Source organism: Henckelia pumila, chromosome 1 (assembly GCF_033568475.1).
Source record: "Henckelia pumila isolate YLH828 chromosome 1, ASM3356847v2, whole genome shotgun sequence".
Lineage (NCBI taxonomy): Eukaryota > Viridiplantae > Streptophyta > Magnoliopsida > Lamiales > Gesneriaceae > Henckelia > Henckelia pumila.
The window spans coordinates 87,038,975-87,055,002 of NC_133120.1; the positions used below are offsets into that span (position 1 = coordinate 87,038,975).

At 34.7% G+C, this 16,028-nt stretch overlaps 2 protein-coding genes across 2 annotated transcripts; one reads left to right on the plus strand and one right to left on the minus strand.

Moving 5' to 3' along the window:
- Nucleotides 1-3,753: 3,753 nt before the first annotated feature.
- On the plus strand, nt 3,754-14,227 carry LOC140866823 (probable UDP-N-acetylglucosamine--peptide N-acetylglucosaminyltransferase SEC). The gene is made up of 28 exons (XM_073271910.1): nt 3,754-4,098; nt 5,225-5,370; nt 5,486-5,584; nt 5,689-5,739; nt 6,164-6,280; nt 6,365-6,421; nt 6,800-6,919; nt 7,069-7,131; nt 7,225-7,303; nt 8,983-9,092; nt 9,190-9,243; nt 9,336-9,403; nt 9,533-9,635; nt 10,063-10,265; nt 10,801-10,897; nt 11,163-11,234; nt 11,387-11,463; nt 11,549-11,665; nt 11,758-11,842; nt 11,913-12,080; nt 12,192-12,302; nt 12,392-12,478; nt 12,559-12,686; nt 12,765-12,847; nt 12,931-13,036; nt 13,133-13,279; nt 13,737-13,857; nt 13,955-14,227. Exons 1-28 carry the CDS (start codon nt 3,915-3,917, stop codon nt 14,066-14,068), a joined length of 2,967 nt encoding a protein of 988 aa, XP_073128011.1. The 5' UTR covers nt 3,754-3,914; the 3' UTR covers nt 14,069-14,227.
- A 144-nt stretch (nt 14,228-14,371) lies between these two features.
- Nucleotides 14,372-14,967, minus strand: LOC140866917 (cysteine proteinase inhibitor B-like). The gene has a single exon (XM_073272011.1). The coding sequence runs from the start codon at nt 14,929-14,931 to the stop codon at nt 14,551-14,553; it is 381 nt and encodes a 126-aa protein (XP_073128112.1). The 5' UTR covers nt 14,932-14,967; the 3' UTR covers nt 14,372-14,550.
- Between the last annotated feature and the right edge of the window lie 1,061 nt (nt 14,968-16,028).

Here is a 16,028-nt window from a genome sequence, read left to right on the forward strand (position 1 = left end):
ATTGTAGATGCTCTTAGTGGAGCATTACTCGTGCTTTTTTCCTCGTCATCTTTCTCTTTTCTTGAGTTGTGAATCATTGGGAGATCATACAGAGACAGGGCTTCTTCCTCCTCTTCTTCTTGTCGTAAATTAACAATTTCCTTCGTACAATTCTCCATCTCCGCTCAACAAAGAAAGAACCTCACCTCACATCACCTCTAATTTATAGTCAGAATTCAAGAAAAAAATAGAGAGACAAGTGGAACACAAAGATGAGAAAAAAAAGAAACTAATATCAGATTTGAGAATTGAGAGAGACGATAGAAGATTGAGCAAGTGAAAATAAGTGCAGGCGACCGAAAAATTTTGTGCATTTCCTTTTTGCGAGTAAAGGGGAAGATAAGTATTCAAATTAGTTTTTACGAGTGTCTCCAACCATTCTTCATTTTGGAGGATTGTACTCCATTTGCATCCTTCATACTTCATTTGCATTCTTCATTTTGGAGGATGCTACAGTGATCTTCCAAATATGGTGGATCATTGTTCATATGGAATATGGTTTTGGAGGATGTCATATTTACGAAAATGTCATATTCCAAAATTATTATTTAGATCTTTTAAATTACGAATTTATTTTTTGATCCTTGTTTCAAATTATTGTATATTATTTTCAGTTTTTATATTAAATATTGGTGGGTTAATTGGTCCAATTTTTATTAATTTGAGTGTTCTTCCATTTTTAATTTGATCCATTTTATTTTTAATTTTTTTTAATTAATTTTTGTGTTTCACTTTTTTAGTTTAGTTAAAATTTATTTGAATTTTTTTTATTTTTTAATAAATTAATTGTAATTTTATTATTTTTAAATAACATTAAATGGAAATAATGAACAAAGTTATTAGAAAAACACAAAAAAAATTAGTACAAACATTTTATTCAAAACACGATTTACTACAAATATTTTGTCGACTTAATATAACTTAGTATTTCTAATTGCCAATTGGTGTATTTTTTTAAACTTTTATGTGTCGTTTATGTTTATGTTAATTTATATTTTGTCTGTATGATTAATGTTTATATTGTGTGCAATGCAATTGTTTTGATGTGTTTGCAATTTAATTACCAAATAAATATATATTTTTTTTTAAAAAAAAGAGTCGAGTAATTATTAATATATTGCACGATTTTTATTTTAATCTTATAGAATTAATACAGTTGAAAAAATATATTATGTAATTATTTTATTATATATATATATATGTTGTAAAAGACAAAAATAGAAAATGGAGTATTTGGTAATATTTAGAGGATATGGATTAAAGAAGTTTTTTGAAAATAGAGATTACAGATCTCTATTTTAGAGGATAGATGATGAAATTTAAAGGATATGAGTTGGAGATGACCTAAGTAAATAATGTTTGCTCAAATGGTAAATACGATATATTGAAATATTACTCCCTCTTTTATGTGGATTAATATCACACGTATCAAACACGGACACCTTATTAACATAGTATTAAATATCCTTATCTGATACATTATTTGCCCTTTCATTATCTTAACATTATTAATCTCATCATGCATACCAAGCGAAACATAAGTATTTGATTCAGTATAGATATGTTTGCAAAATTTATGAATTTGCACGACAGTAACCAATTATATATCCAATAGTCGGGTTGGTATATGTTTTCTAAATAAAAATGTCGATTGTATTACTTTTTTTCCTCAATTTTTATTTGTATAAATTTCGCTGTGAATGTATTGAAATACTTTATAGAATATCATTTTTCAATTGAAAATTTGACAAAGATTAGATATATCTAGAGGTATAAGGTGAATATTGATGAGATTCTACTTCAACAATAATTATTTATCAATATATATGATGTTCATTTATTTTTTTAGTGAACTCTACATTTATTATTAAATATCACCAACTATATTCATATTTACAATACTGTCTTAAGATTAGCATAAAATTTGTCAAATATTAGAGTCAACCGAGTTGGGATAATTCACCTTTAGAATACTGTCTTAAGATTAGCATGAAAATTTTCGAATATTAGAGTCAATCGAGTTGGGATAATTGAATAATACGTTTAATTTGGAAAAGAGAACTAAAATCCGGTGTATAACAATGTGTTTTTTATATAGAAAAATTGAGATTTGGAATTGGATTCTCCATGGATGAAATTCAATTTTGACAAAAAAATTAAATATAATCGTACTTGGAAATTGATAATATAAATTTTGAATAAATTGTATTTTGTAAATTTTTTAAAGAAAACTTGAAATTATGAGTAATTAATATATATTTAATAAATTATTATTATTTTAAAATCTCTAATATCATGAAACCAATGAAATCGGACAAATTTTATAAAAAAGTTCTTTTAGGGGGTGTATTCAATCCGAAGAATTATTGACTTTTATGGATTTTAGAAGTTTAGAGGTATTCAATCATGACTTTTATATATTCTATAGAAGTCTAGTGGTATTCAAAATAGACTTTTATAGAGTTTTAAAAGTCAAGTGGTATTCAACCTGAACTTTTAAAAACTCTATAAAAGTCTAGTGTTATTCAAAATGTCAATTAACTTTTAATAACTCCATGAAAATCATGGACATACAAACATTAATGCTTAAGGTACAACTATATTTTGTAAAAAAAAGTCTTTGGTATAACCCAAAGATTTGGATGGATTTCTAAAATAATAAAACTCATAATTTCCTTTTCTTTCTCACATTTCTTCACTCCTCACTATCTCACTCCTTTCCATCTCACTCTCTCTCATATTCAAAATGAATCTCATCTCTATCTCACTCTCTCCCATATTCAAAATGAATTATATATTTGTTCTTTTTTCTAAAATAAAAATAAAAAATATTATTTAAATATTTAAAATTTTCAAAATATTTTGTGTTTTTTAAATTATGATTTATACCAATAATAATAATATTTAATGATAATAATATATGATTCAAAAAATTATAATATGATTTAATTTAAATATTTGATTAGTTGATAACATACACGATAAAAAATAAAAATTGATAAATAATTTTTTATGATATAATTGATAAAATAATTTATAATTTATCATATGTTTTTTTTAAAAAAAAATAACTTTACACAATCGCAATTTTTTTAGTTTATAATTTTGTTACGTTAATATATATATATATATACATTTAAAATAAATGAAATCCATTTTCATCAATAAATTAAAAAAATATTTCAAATAAATTTATTATTTATGTCAAATAATTATTATTTCAAAGGAAAAAAAAAGAAAAATAATAAGATATATTAAAGACATAAATTCATGTAATTGTATGAAAAGTTTACAAATCTCTATAAAAGTCCTTCAAAAGTTTACAAAAAATCTATGCAAATCTGTTTGTAAATCCGTGAAATTCTATAAAAGTTAATAAAAATCCATCAACTCCACAAAAATTTATCATTTTAAAAAGTCACTGAAAGTCATTAAAACTCTCCCCTTAGTTAAATCAAATCTTTATAAAATCCAATCAAATATAATCTCATCCTAAAATTTCAATTTGCTAAACACTAGAATAATAAATTCGAATCTAAGTGCAACCAAATCCCTTGTACCAAAACACAGTGTCGACTCGAGAATGTTCGGGTTCGAAAAGTGAAAACCATGTATATCTAGGGGTGAAAGTGCATTTTGTGCGAATCTTGTTCTGTTCTTTGCCCATTTTCCTTTTCCTTTTCTTATTCTATTCTTTTCTACTTTCCTTTTAATATTCTTTTTAACTTTTGTCTTTATTCAATTTTCTCTAGAAAAAACCCTTCGCAAGGATTTTTCCTTCTCAATTTCCCCTTCTCCGCTGGGATTTCGAGCTCTTCCGCCGTTTTATGAGATTAATTACGGGGCGGAGGTAGTAGTTGTTTAGATCACGAGACATGCTCTCGTTGCAGAGCGATCCGCGGCAGTACAGCCTGAGTCTGCTACAGGTACAACGGCAGCAGCAACAGCCGCAGGTGGTGTCTAGGGCTCCTTACAATGTCGCCGCCGATCATCACAGAGACGATCCATCTCTGTCTTTTCCCTCCGGGGTTAACGTCAAGCAGGAGCTTTCGAGCGAAGGTTCGATTTTATTCAGTTTTGTGATTTTGGTATTACGTTTTGATTCATCTTGTTTTTAAAATTTTTTTCACTAGGTGTGCGAGAAGAATTATGGTTTTTAGTGTTTATTGCGTATTTTTTGGGTTAATTTGTGGAATTAGGAATCTTATAGAGAAATTAAAAATTTCTCCTTTTCAAATAGTTGTTAACTGAATTCAGGGAAAATATAAAACTTACAAAGTTGTGGGCTGTTTGGTAGTCTAACCTAATATTGGGTTTTGAATGATCGGTATGCTTGAACCATTTTTTTTTAACACGAGGAACAAGCATTTTATGTCATAAGCCTTATTAATACCGGGAGCTATTCAAATCCAAAAAATGATGTAAGCCCCCTAAAGCGTAAGCTTTTTCTTACTTCTTTATGATTCTGCTGTTATTCAATCCAATGTGTCTTCTATCTCAAGTTGTTCATTGATACAATTATGTTGTCTTTGTGAATTAGCTTTAGTCATGGGATGCCTTATTTTCAATCCAATTGCCAAAAAATTTAAGTTGGAAGAATGCACGTCAACTATTTAATCATATGCTATTACGCTACTTGTCGTTGTTAGGGGCAATGTAACGACTACGATAAAGTGGATTTACAGCTTTTTGTTATGTTAATCTTATCATTGGATAAGTATTTACTGCATTACTGAAGTTCAGTATCTGTATTCAACCTTTAGCACATGATTTCCATTGCAACAATGATATTGCCTAATTGCCTGGTCTTTTATGGTTGAGATTCTCTCTTAAAATATATGCTTAATAAATGCAACAATTTTCTTACGAGCACCATAAGCAAAAATGCCCTTCCGTAAACAAATATGAATATGCCAGGTTTTGACTTTTGAGGATCTTCTTTTTCAATATTTAAGAGGTTCCCGTGATTATTTGAATCTAGCATATCTCAGTAAATGTCAGGCCATGAAAGCATAAATATGAACTGTGATGAGAATGTGTAGCTTTTAATAGTTTCTATGATAGAAGCCGAACCACAAAGACATATGAACCAATAAACTTCGCTGATTCAATTTATAGTTAGTCTGGAGTACAATTATATTTCTGAAATCTTACTGTGTTTGTTCTCTTATTTCTCATTATTCAGTTGACGCGGACATGCTCTTGAACCTTGCTCATCAGAATTACAAAGCAGGAAATTATAAGCAGGCGTTAGAACATAGCAAGGCTGTGTATGATAGAAATCCGCGTCGCACTGATAATCTTCTTCTGTTGGGTGCTGTTTATTATCAGGTTACTGATTCACTACATTTTTTATGTCACGTGTTATTATTGGGTAACTAAAGTTGAACTAGCATTTTCAGCAAAACATCATCTCAAGCTGGAATTTGTACTGATTGTTTTACAGTTACACGACTTCGATCTGTGCATTGCGAAGAATGAAGAAGCTCTTAGAATTGATCCACATTTTGCCGAGTGCTATGGGAATATGGCAAATGCTTTGAAAGTATGTTTTTGTGATGTTTTTGTTTTTCCTGCCTCAGAACTCTTTCTAGTTTGATGGTGAAGACTTGAAATAGCTGATTTCTGTTATTAATACTTTTCTGGCAGGAGAAAGGCAATATTGATCTCGCTATTCGCTATTACTTGATTGCGATTGAGGTATGTCTGTCACTTTGATATTTACCGTACTAAACTATCAAGCAATGAGAGAAGCAGAAGATTGGGGAAGGAGAAGAAAGATTGGCTATTGGCTAATTTAGGGCTTTTTTATGCCCAATAAATTTTAATCTATTTATTAGATAGTCCTCGGAAATTTCTAATTTTCCAATTGAACCCTTAAAACTTTAATTTTTTGCGATTTAGCTCAAACGTACCCAGCCCGTACCCAACCTGTACCCAACTGGTCAAACTTAAAAAAGTCAACGACACGGGATTTGCCGTATCCGATACGCGTATTCGCGTGTTGTACCCGTACCCGATACTCCTAAAATTTTTTTTAGGAGTACCCATGCTACATGACTGCATTCTACGTAGTGTAATATAAAACTTTTCTGTCTGTTTATGATGTAAATTTTTTACGCAGCTTCGACCTAATTTTGCTGATGCATGGTCTAACTTAGCCAGTGCTTACATGAGAAAAGGAAGGTTGAATGAAGCTGCCCAATGCTGTCGCCAATCACTTGCTCTGAATCCTCTGTTGGTAGGTTTCTATTTTTTAATCATGCTATCACTCTTATCAACCGTGTTAGTAAACTCACATTTGTGTCAACGGACAACTTATTAGGTTGATGCTCATAGTAACCTTGGAAATCTGATGAAAGCTCAAGGACTAGTGCAAGAGGTAATGAAGCAGATGCCTCCATCTTCCAGCTATTCAATAATTACTCGCTTGGTCTTCTTCTTCTTCTTTGGGTGCGGGTGTAGGGAATTTGGGTATATGTGGGACAATAATTACATCTTATGCCGGCTTGCTGGTTGTGTACTTAGCTTCGTAGTTATTTTACTCCTTGGTTTATGGCTTTCGGCATTAATATCTATTTGAATTTTCAAACCTGTTATTTGATAGACACTGTCAATCATCTCGGTGACATTTCTCACCTATTTTGCAATTTTCATTGACCAAATTTAGTGCAATAGCAAGCGCTTTGTGATCGCAGTCCTCATTGTCCTCATTAATTATTTCCTAATTGAAGGTTATAATCGGTCCTTTTCTTCTCAGGCCTCTAAGTGTTATATGGAAGCACTCCACATACAGCCAACTTTTGCTATTGCGTGGTCTAATCTTGCTGCTCTTTGTATGGAGGCGGGTGATCTTAACAGGGCCCTACACTACTACAAGGTATTTGACTAATCTTTGTTATTCTTTTAAGAATGTAAAGGTCTTGTGAGGCGGATGTTGACTAATTCATGTATGGTGTTATATTTTGTTTGAATTGGATGCTTTTTGATCTCGTGCTTACTGCTTACTGTGTATTGTTCTATTTTCAGGAAGCTGTGAAGTTGAAGCCTGACTTCTCAGATGCCTACTTGAATTTGGGAAATGTTTACAAGGTAAACTCTAACATATTTTGGTTGTAAGGTTGGGTAGCTGTAAATGCAAGGGCAAGATATCAGGGAAAGACCAGTCTTCTTTACATTTTCCAGGCCTTGAGAATGCCTCAAGAGTCTATTGTATGTTATCAACGAGCTCTGCAGTCACGACCAGACAGTGCAATGGCTTTTGGTGAGTTCTTTTTACACCTTGATATCTCCAGTCTTGTTGTTGTTGATCTCCATTTGATTCACCCTTTTGGAAACTCTAGTTCTGAAATACCGATTGTGATATTATTCATTGCGTATATCATTGATCTCCTCAGCAGCTTGGGATAACACTCAACGCATCACCATTAAGCCAAAAAAAAGTGCAGCCCTGGGGTTCAAAATGTTAGTTTGGGGTTGGGGTTGAAAAATGTTAGTTTGGGTGTAAAGTTGCAAAAAGAGAGAATGTTTGTTGGTTGAAACTACTTGACAATAATCAAGTTACTTAGCTTTGTTTGCTATTTTTTAAGAGTTCTTGCTCAATTTGCTAAAATTAATGCAGAACCTCAAGTGCTACAGTGTTTCTTGCTCAATTTGCTACAATTATCCATTTTAACTGTGGGAAATTCATAGTTATTTAGGGCGCAAGGCGCACAAAAGCGCTAGCGTGCTCTGGAGCCTGAGGCGCAAGGCGCAAGGCGAAGCGCACGCTTTATCGAAGTAAAGCGTATTAGCCATAAATTTTATAATTCCTCATTTATAAAGTGATGTATGCTATAATTTTACATAAATTAGATATAATTCGCAAAAATATCAAACAATAGAAATAAAACATTAAGTAATATATAACCTGGCTTAAATCATAAGTGCATGACTAAAGAAAAACTTGAATAGTACAAACTTCAATCATCTAAAACGCAATAGGAAGTCATAAGTGCATAGCATAAGTATAATAAGGTTGCATAATTCCATGCCGGATCTTTTCGAATGTTTGCTGTTTCAAAATTCGGCATTTTTCGGCAAGAATAAGCTTTAGAAGAGATAAAAGGTGAAGGAGAATGTTAATGACATGATATGAATTGAAAAACTGGAAGCAGTAACCAAGAGGAATAGGAAAAACGAAAAAGAGAAAGGCTGCTGGCTGCCTTCTAAGGTTACCTGATTTTAATCAATAGAAATCAGAAAACAAAAGTTGTTTTGGGCAGTCTTCTTTCCTTTCTAATATTCAGAAAATTGTGAAACTATAATTGAAAGCAGAAAGATTGAGGGAGATGTAGAGACTATTGCGCCGTTAACATGCATGGAGGCTTTTTTATTATTAAATAAAAGTGGGCTTTAGTTATTGGGCTTAAAACTTGGTTGGACTAGGGTTTTTTTCTAATTAAAAATCTAAATTGCGTGCAGCAGGAGTGAAGCGCTCGCTTGTGCGCTTCTCTCCTGCTGTGCGACTCTGCACAGGCGCGCGCCTAAGGCGCGCCTGTTGCAATACATGCGCCTGGGTCAGTACCCAGGCGCAATGGGTGCGCCTGGCTGCGCCTGTCGCCTAGGCGCAGCCAGGCGAGCGCTTTTAATAACTATGGGGAAATTAATTCAGAGGATATCTTACTAGTATTTTGCTTTCGTATCGAGTTTGGATTGATAGTGAGTAGTGTTTCATGTCTGGTAAAGATTATTTTGAAGTTGTAGACTTTAGAGCTAAATTAATTTAGCTGGAAAATGCAGCCATATATTAATGTTTAGATATCATCTGATTGCAATCTGACATTCTGTTTATTTATCTAAGTTTGAACTTTCAATTCATTTGTCACTACTCTTAGATTTTTGTACTTCATGTTATTGCCTAAAGTTGGAGTTTTTTACAATGATGCATTCCAATCCATGCAGGCAACCTGGCAAGTGTGTACTATGAGGAAAGCAACCTTGATATGGCAATACTCAACTACAGACGAGCTATTGCTTGTGATCCTGGATTCCTGGAGGCCTACAATAACTTGGTTGCTGTTATATAGTGTTGATTTAGGCTTTTGTTTTGTAAATTTGTACTTGTTGCATTTTGGTGATGTTATGTTTTTTGTTTTTTTTAACTGCTAGGGCAATGCATTGAAAGATTCTGGAAGAGTGGAGGAGGCAATTCAATGTTACCGCGTATATTATCTTTCACCAGTATTGAATTGGTTGTGGTTTCATTGTTTTATTTTTTTGCTGCTTTTTGATTCAAGTTCTGTTTGTTTTTGAAGCAATGCCTATCTCTTCAACCAAGTCATCCTCAAGCTCTCACCAATCTTGGAAATATTTATATGGAGTGGTATGTTCATTATCAATGTGCTCCACTTGTGAGTTGTGTGTATGGTTCTTATTTCTGATTGCTTTCGCCGTTAATTGTATTTTTTTATAATTTCAATTTTTACGAATTTCGTCTGCTATTTCTTTTAAGGAATATGATGAGTGCTGCAGCTCAATGCTACAAGGCAACACTATCCGTCACGACAGGACTTTCTGCCCCTTTCAATAATTTGGCTATAATATACAAACAACAGGTGCATTGCTGGTTCTTTTCCTGCAAAAAAGGTCTCAAGAGCTTAAATTAGTTTATGTAATTAAAGTGATTGTTTTCATCTCTAGAAATAGTAAGGTTGTGCCAATCGAAGTGTTATGTGTGGGTGACCGGTGTCATAACTTTGATATTATGCATGCAATAAGATGTTCCCACCAACTCTTCTCGGCTTAATATAATAAATACCATTTCAGAGAGCAAATTCATGGGTAGACAAGTTACAATATCGTTTACAAATTTCTCCATTGCCTAAGACTAATTGCCTTAGTCAATTCCGTTCATTCTGTCGATGCAGAAGCAGCTTTCCAAAATGATGGGCGTGAATGCCTTTTGAAGTCCTAACTTGTTGCTCACATGCTAATGAAATATGATCAGAAATTTGTGTGTGATTATACTTTCTTCAATTACAGGGTAATCATGCAGATGCAATATCTTGCTACAACGAGGTCTTGAGGATAGATCCATTGGCTGCAGATGGCTTGGTTAATCGGGGAAACACTTACAAAGAAATCGGAAGAGTTAATGAGGCGATTCAGGACTATCTCCGTGCTATCGCCATCCGACCTATGATGGCTGAGGCTCATGCGAATTTGGCTTCCGCTTACAAGGACAGGTATATTTTCATTTCGTCTCTTGCGAATGTTAGTCCTTAATTTTGTACTCTAACAAATCATATGTGAATCAATAGTGCTTTCCCACCTAGTTTTATCATCCCACAGTTATGTGACAAAGCAACCATTGAAGTTATTTGCTTATTATTATTATGATTGTTTTGGGGGCTGAGGGGGGTGGGGTTATGAGTTCTCTGTTTGAATCCTGAGTTTAGTGATGAGTGAAAGGAAAACAAATCTAGGTTTTCTTTATTTTTACTTTATACAAAATGAATTATCAGTTTTAAAATTTTTGTAATATATGATATTGGGACTTGGGTATTATGAAAATGTTAATAAATATCATAATCTTTTCTTATTTTGTACTTGTACTTACTTTTCCTTTGTATTTTCCTATTAAATATCACAAAAGAATGCCATTTCGTTGTAGTTTTCTTCAATGAAAGTCAAAATTCAATCATCGCTTTGGGAAGTTTTAGACCTATTTATGGTGATTAGCATGAACTAAGATTTATTTACCTTGTTTGCTGCTTGCAGTGGTCACGTGGAAGCAGCTATTAAAAGCTATAAGCAAGCATTGATGTTGCGCCCAGATTTCCCTGAGGCAACATGTAACCTTCTTCACACTTTGCAGGTACATGACGTTTTGGGGATCGATTTTTTTCTTTTGGGACCAAACAAGTAATATTGTGAGATGTCATGAGAACAATCCTCATATGCTGGAAAAATATTTTCCTTCACGGAGATTTCTCTCTTGTAATCTTCTTGTTTCATCTGTTTACTCGTGGTCTGAGCTAATAGTTATCAGTTTTGATTTCTTATTGATTTGGTTCTGAGTTCTAACTGATTAACTGGTTGTACTTTCACTAATATGATTGTCTGATTGGTATTTACCTCAGTGCGTCTGCGACTGGGATGATCGGGAGAAGTTGTTTGTTGAGGTTGAAGGGATACTTAGGAGACAGATCAAGGTTTGCCAAAAGTCGTGTTTCGCAGACTCTATATGCTCATATCCTACTGCCCTTTGAAAATTTCATTGCTTCCCTCATTTTGTCCATTTGCTTCCATATTACAGCTTGTCATTATCGATAATGATTAACTTTTGGCTTCCCTTCTTATTTAGTTGTCAGTCATCCCAAGTGTGCAGCCATTTCATGCAATTGCATATCCCCTTGACCCCATGCTTGCATTGGAGATCAGGTGAGAAATTCTATTATTCCTTTCCTTTTTTTGTTTTATGATTGCAAATGAAATTTTCTGATGAAGAGCTTATATATATTTGCAGTCGAAAATATGCAGCGCATTCTTCGGTAGTAGCATCTCGCTATTCACTTCCTCCTTTTAATCATGCTCCTCCATTGCCTGTAAAGAGCGGGGGCAGGAACGGCCGGTTAAGGATCGGGTTTGTTGATATACATTTTTCCTCCTTTTCCTTTTGGGTCTCTCTGTTGGGACTGAAAGAACCTTTTTCTCAAATTATGTCGTCTCTTGCAGATATGTAAGCAGTGACTTTGGCAACCATCCATTGTCTCATCTTATGGGTTCGGTTTTTGGCATGCATAATAGAGAAAATGTTGAGGTAAGCTTGATTTGTGCTTGAGTTGGTTTGCATTTATTTTTCTAACATGTTATTTATGGTTCCCTTGTAGATTTTCTGCTATGCATTGAGTCCAAATGATGGCACTGAATGGAGGCTTCGTATCCAATCTGAAGCAGAGCATTTTATTGATGTGTCTTCAATGTCATCCGATATGATAGCGAGGATGATCAATGAACATCAGATACAAGTGCTCATCAATCTAAATGGGTACACAAAGGTATCACATTGCTATAATATCACTTTTCCTTTCTAGGTAATCATCATTTCTGTGAACTCTGTATTGTTGAGTTCTGGCATTATAAATGACTTTGACTCGTACTCTTTGCAGGGTGCAAGAAATGAAATATTTGCTATGCAGCCTGCTCCCATCCAGGTTTCCTATATGGGATTTCCCGGGACCACAGGAGCGTCCTACATACATTATTTGGTTTCTGACGAGGTATGTGCAATTTTTCCCCCTTATGATAAACCTATGCACGCATGACGCGACTTTATCATCTTGAACTGTTTATTCTTGTTTCATGGCAGTTTGTTTCTCCAATGTCTTACTCTCATATATATTCCGAAAAAATAGTCAATCTTCCTCATTGCTATTTTGTGAACGATTATAAACAGGTAAACACCGAACTCTCCCTCTCTCAAACACACAATTAATTCTCCAATGTTATTCTTACACATGCTGTTATGTCTCCAAGAAAAACCGTGATGTACTGGATCCAAATTGCCAACCCAAGCGATCAGACTATGGACTTCCCGAGGACAAATTTATATTCGCCTGTTTCAATCAGCTTTACAAGATGGACCCTGAAATACTCACAACATGGTAGCATGATTTAGCATTCATTTCTTGAGTATCATAGATGGCAAGTCAGAAATATAAACATGTAGTTTGCTTGTGCAGGTGCAATATCCTTAAGCGTGTCCCGAAGTGTGCACTTTGGCTTCTTAGATTTCCAGCTGCAGGCGAGATGAGGCTTCGTGCACGTATGTTACAGATTTTTTCTGGTGACAAATGAAAATGTGTTTTTCTTAGACAATTCCTTATAACATGGTATTCTATGGCCCAGATGCTGCTTCATTAGGTGTGCAACCAGACCAAATTATTTTCACAGATGTTGCAATGAAACAGGAACACATTAGGCGCAGTTCGTTAGCAGACCTATTTCTAGATACGTAAGTATTCACTTTGGTTGTAGCAAAAACCATTTGAAGAAATGTGTTATGTTATTGAATTGAACTCTCAATAGTTTTCAATTTCCATTTGAATAGGCCTCTTTGCAATGCACATACAACAGGGACGGATATTCTTTGGGCTGGTCTCCCTATGGTCACTCTTCCTCTCGAGAAAATGGCAACTAGAGTTGCTGGTTCACTCTGTTTGGCGACAGGAGTCGGAGAGGAGATGATTGTTCATAGGTAGGTGTTTGAACCCGGAATTATCTAGTAGCTAGTTTTGTTTCCTAATATGTGGATGTTTGGATTTGTGTGCCTATTGTCTCGGATTGAATGCAGCTCTGGAAAAGTGTTTCTAATTAGGAAAAATCGCTCTGTATAAGTTGTTAAGAAATCCTCACCCAACGGATGGCAGCATTAAATTCCTCCCCTCCAACCAACCCAGTAGACCCCCCCGCACCCTATTTTGGCCCCACCTCGAGCTTGCCAAAATTGGCCAGTGCTTGTGCACCAGTTATCACAAATCTAATCCATTTCTTGAAAACATATTGCTAAGAAGGAAATATGGTTGAACTATGCCTTTTTCCCCCCTTTAGACCAAAGTTTCACCATGCTTTCAATATTCGAGGGTTTTGTACAAAATTATATTTTGGTGAACTTCATCTTGTATTTGCTTGTAATTCACTCTCATCTTTTACAGTATGAAAGAGTATGAAGAAAAAGCGGTGTCTTTGGCCATGAATCCATCGAAGCTTCAAGATCTCACCAGCAGGCTCAAGGCTGCCCGTCTTAGTTGCCCTCTGTTCGACACTGCACGATGGGTCAGTCGGCTTTTCTTAGAACTAGGCTACTATCCTCCTCTGGATTCAGACATAGTCACATAAACTAAATCCTTACACTTTTCCTAACATTTTTCAGGTGAAGAATTTAGAGCGTGCTTACTTCAGGATGTGGAATTTGTATTGTTCAGGCCAACATCCTCAACCCTTCAAAGTCACTGAGAATGACTTGGAATTTCCACATGATCGGTAGTTGATTTATATAGAGAAAAAGGTTAGATTTTTGTAGATAAAGAACGAAGATTGTAGGAGGGTTAGTTCTACTCGTATGATATTTATTATACTTCATAATTTTATAGTGTCTTGTGGAACTTAATTCGGCTGAGAAAATACGAGGAAGCGATTGTCATTAGCGATAGTACAGTTTGTCCGATTTTTTTACTTTAAAATAATCAACTATTGATTATGATTTATACACAATTTAGTTCTTTTTTTTTTTCTTCTCGACAAGGACAAACACTTTACATTTGACGAATTTTGAAACGTCACTGAAATATGCACCCAAACTGTAATTTATTTTTATGCACGAAGGATGGTTCTTTTCTTCTCAATAATTGATGCTTAAAATACGAGATATCGTCACATTACGAAGATCTAATAACCCCTTGATGATTGTGGTTCTTGAGTGTTTCACATTACATTGTTAAGTAATTAAGAGTTGCACAACGATAATACTTAATTGCCGGAGCTATGCGGCGAAGGTGCGAACGTGAGCATCTCCTTGGCGCGAACCCACGGCCTAATCACCACCTCTGCGTCATAAATCTCGCCGGAAGCCGAGATTTTCAGGTAATATTTGATCCCAGAAACCACCTGAGTCTGCGCCTCCACCACCTTGGAGAACTCCAGTGGCTTCGAACCCCTTTTCTGGAGCTTTAGATTGTATTGTTGCACGCAGAATTTGCCGAGATCTTGAATCTCCCCGTTGCTTTCCACGTCCTTGACTTCTGTCCGGCCACCCAGTCTTGCTCCGACAGCGACGGATGAGCGGATGGATATTGGCGGCGCGAGGAGGAGTGTGAGGAGGAGGAAGGTTATGGTGAGTGCTTTCGACATTTTTGCTGTTTAGCTGGAACTAGAATGATGCAATAAACGGGTGGGGAGATATATATAGAGGGGGTCTGGGTGAGAAGTCGGGGGGGTGCTCATGGACACGTACGAAGATGGTGGCAACAGCCAACAGCCACAGACTGCCGCGTATATTGAAGGCATTAGCAGTGCCATTGGATCGGACGTCGCCATGCATTGGACGATTAACGTGACATCACATTTTGTCACCTCGTGCAAGTAAAGTAATCCATTCATTCATTTCACATGTTGGTGTTGGTATTTTAAAATTTCAACCTTCTTGTTTCTTTATACAAACGGACATGCACAAATACAATACGTTGTTTTAGTCATGCAAACCAAATATATATACTTAGCTGCAAATCAAATCCAAGAAACCAAACCGAATGATTTTATAAATTTATAATTATGTTGGACGACATAAGTTGATATATTTTATAATTATGTTGGACGACATAAGTTGATATACAAGTCATCGACAAATTCCATTTTGGGAATACATGACATCAAAACCAAGGATATGAAAAAAGGAAGCACAATTCACTTCCGTTGCAATTTACATAATTATAAACCATATTTATAGAATTATAGTTTTAACGTCTACATATATAATTTTGTTGAACCATGCATGAAATTTGATACATAGTAGAAGGATTTGTATATCACCAGAAAACAAGTTAAATTACTATATTGTCATCACTATTTTTCCATAAACGAAGATCACTTAAATTTGTTATAAGAAAACTTCTCTAAATTCGTTTTCGTCAATCACTACTTGGTCTGATGATAATTGATACCACTTTTTTTAACCCCTAAGGGGTTGTCCAAGTTGGTGGAGTAGGTAACTCTTGGTCAGAGATAAGGAGTTCGATTCTCCTACCCACGCTTTTTTGGACTAGCCTGTCACACATGACTAACCTAGTGTGGTTTAACTGACTAATGTAGTTTGCAGGCTACTGCGTTAGTTCGGATTTATCCAGTGCGCACCGAATATTGCGGCTAACAAAAAATTGATACCACTTTTACCAATTTTATGGAGAGGACACCCCTTACTAAAATAAAAGTAGAAAAAAATTTATTAATTT

Coding starts and splice junctions, on each gene's coding strand:
- LOC140866823 (XM_073271910.1), top strand. CDS start 3,915: ATGCTCTCGTTGCAGAGCGATCCGCGGCAGTACAGCCTGAGTCTGCTA. Junction 5,740..6,163: donor ATTACTTGATTGCGATTGAG/GTATGTCTGTCA, acceptor TTTTTTACGCAG/CTTCGACCTAATTTTGCTGA. Junction 11,666..11,757: donor AACGGCCGGTTAAGGATCGG/GTTTGTTGATAT, acceptor CGTCTCTTGCAG/ATATGTAAGCAGTGACTTTG.
- LOC140866917 (XM_073272011.1), bottom strand. CDS start 14,931: ATGTCGAAAGCACTCACCATAACCTTCCTCCTCCTCACACTCCTCCTC.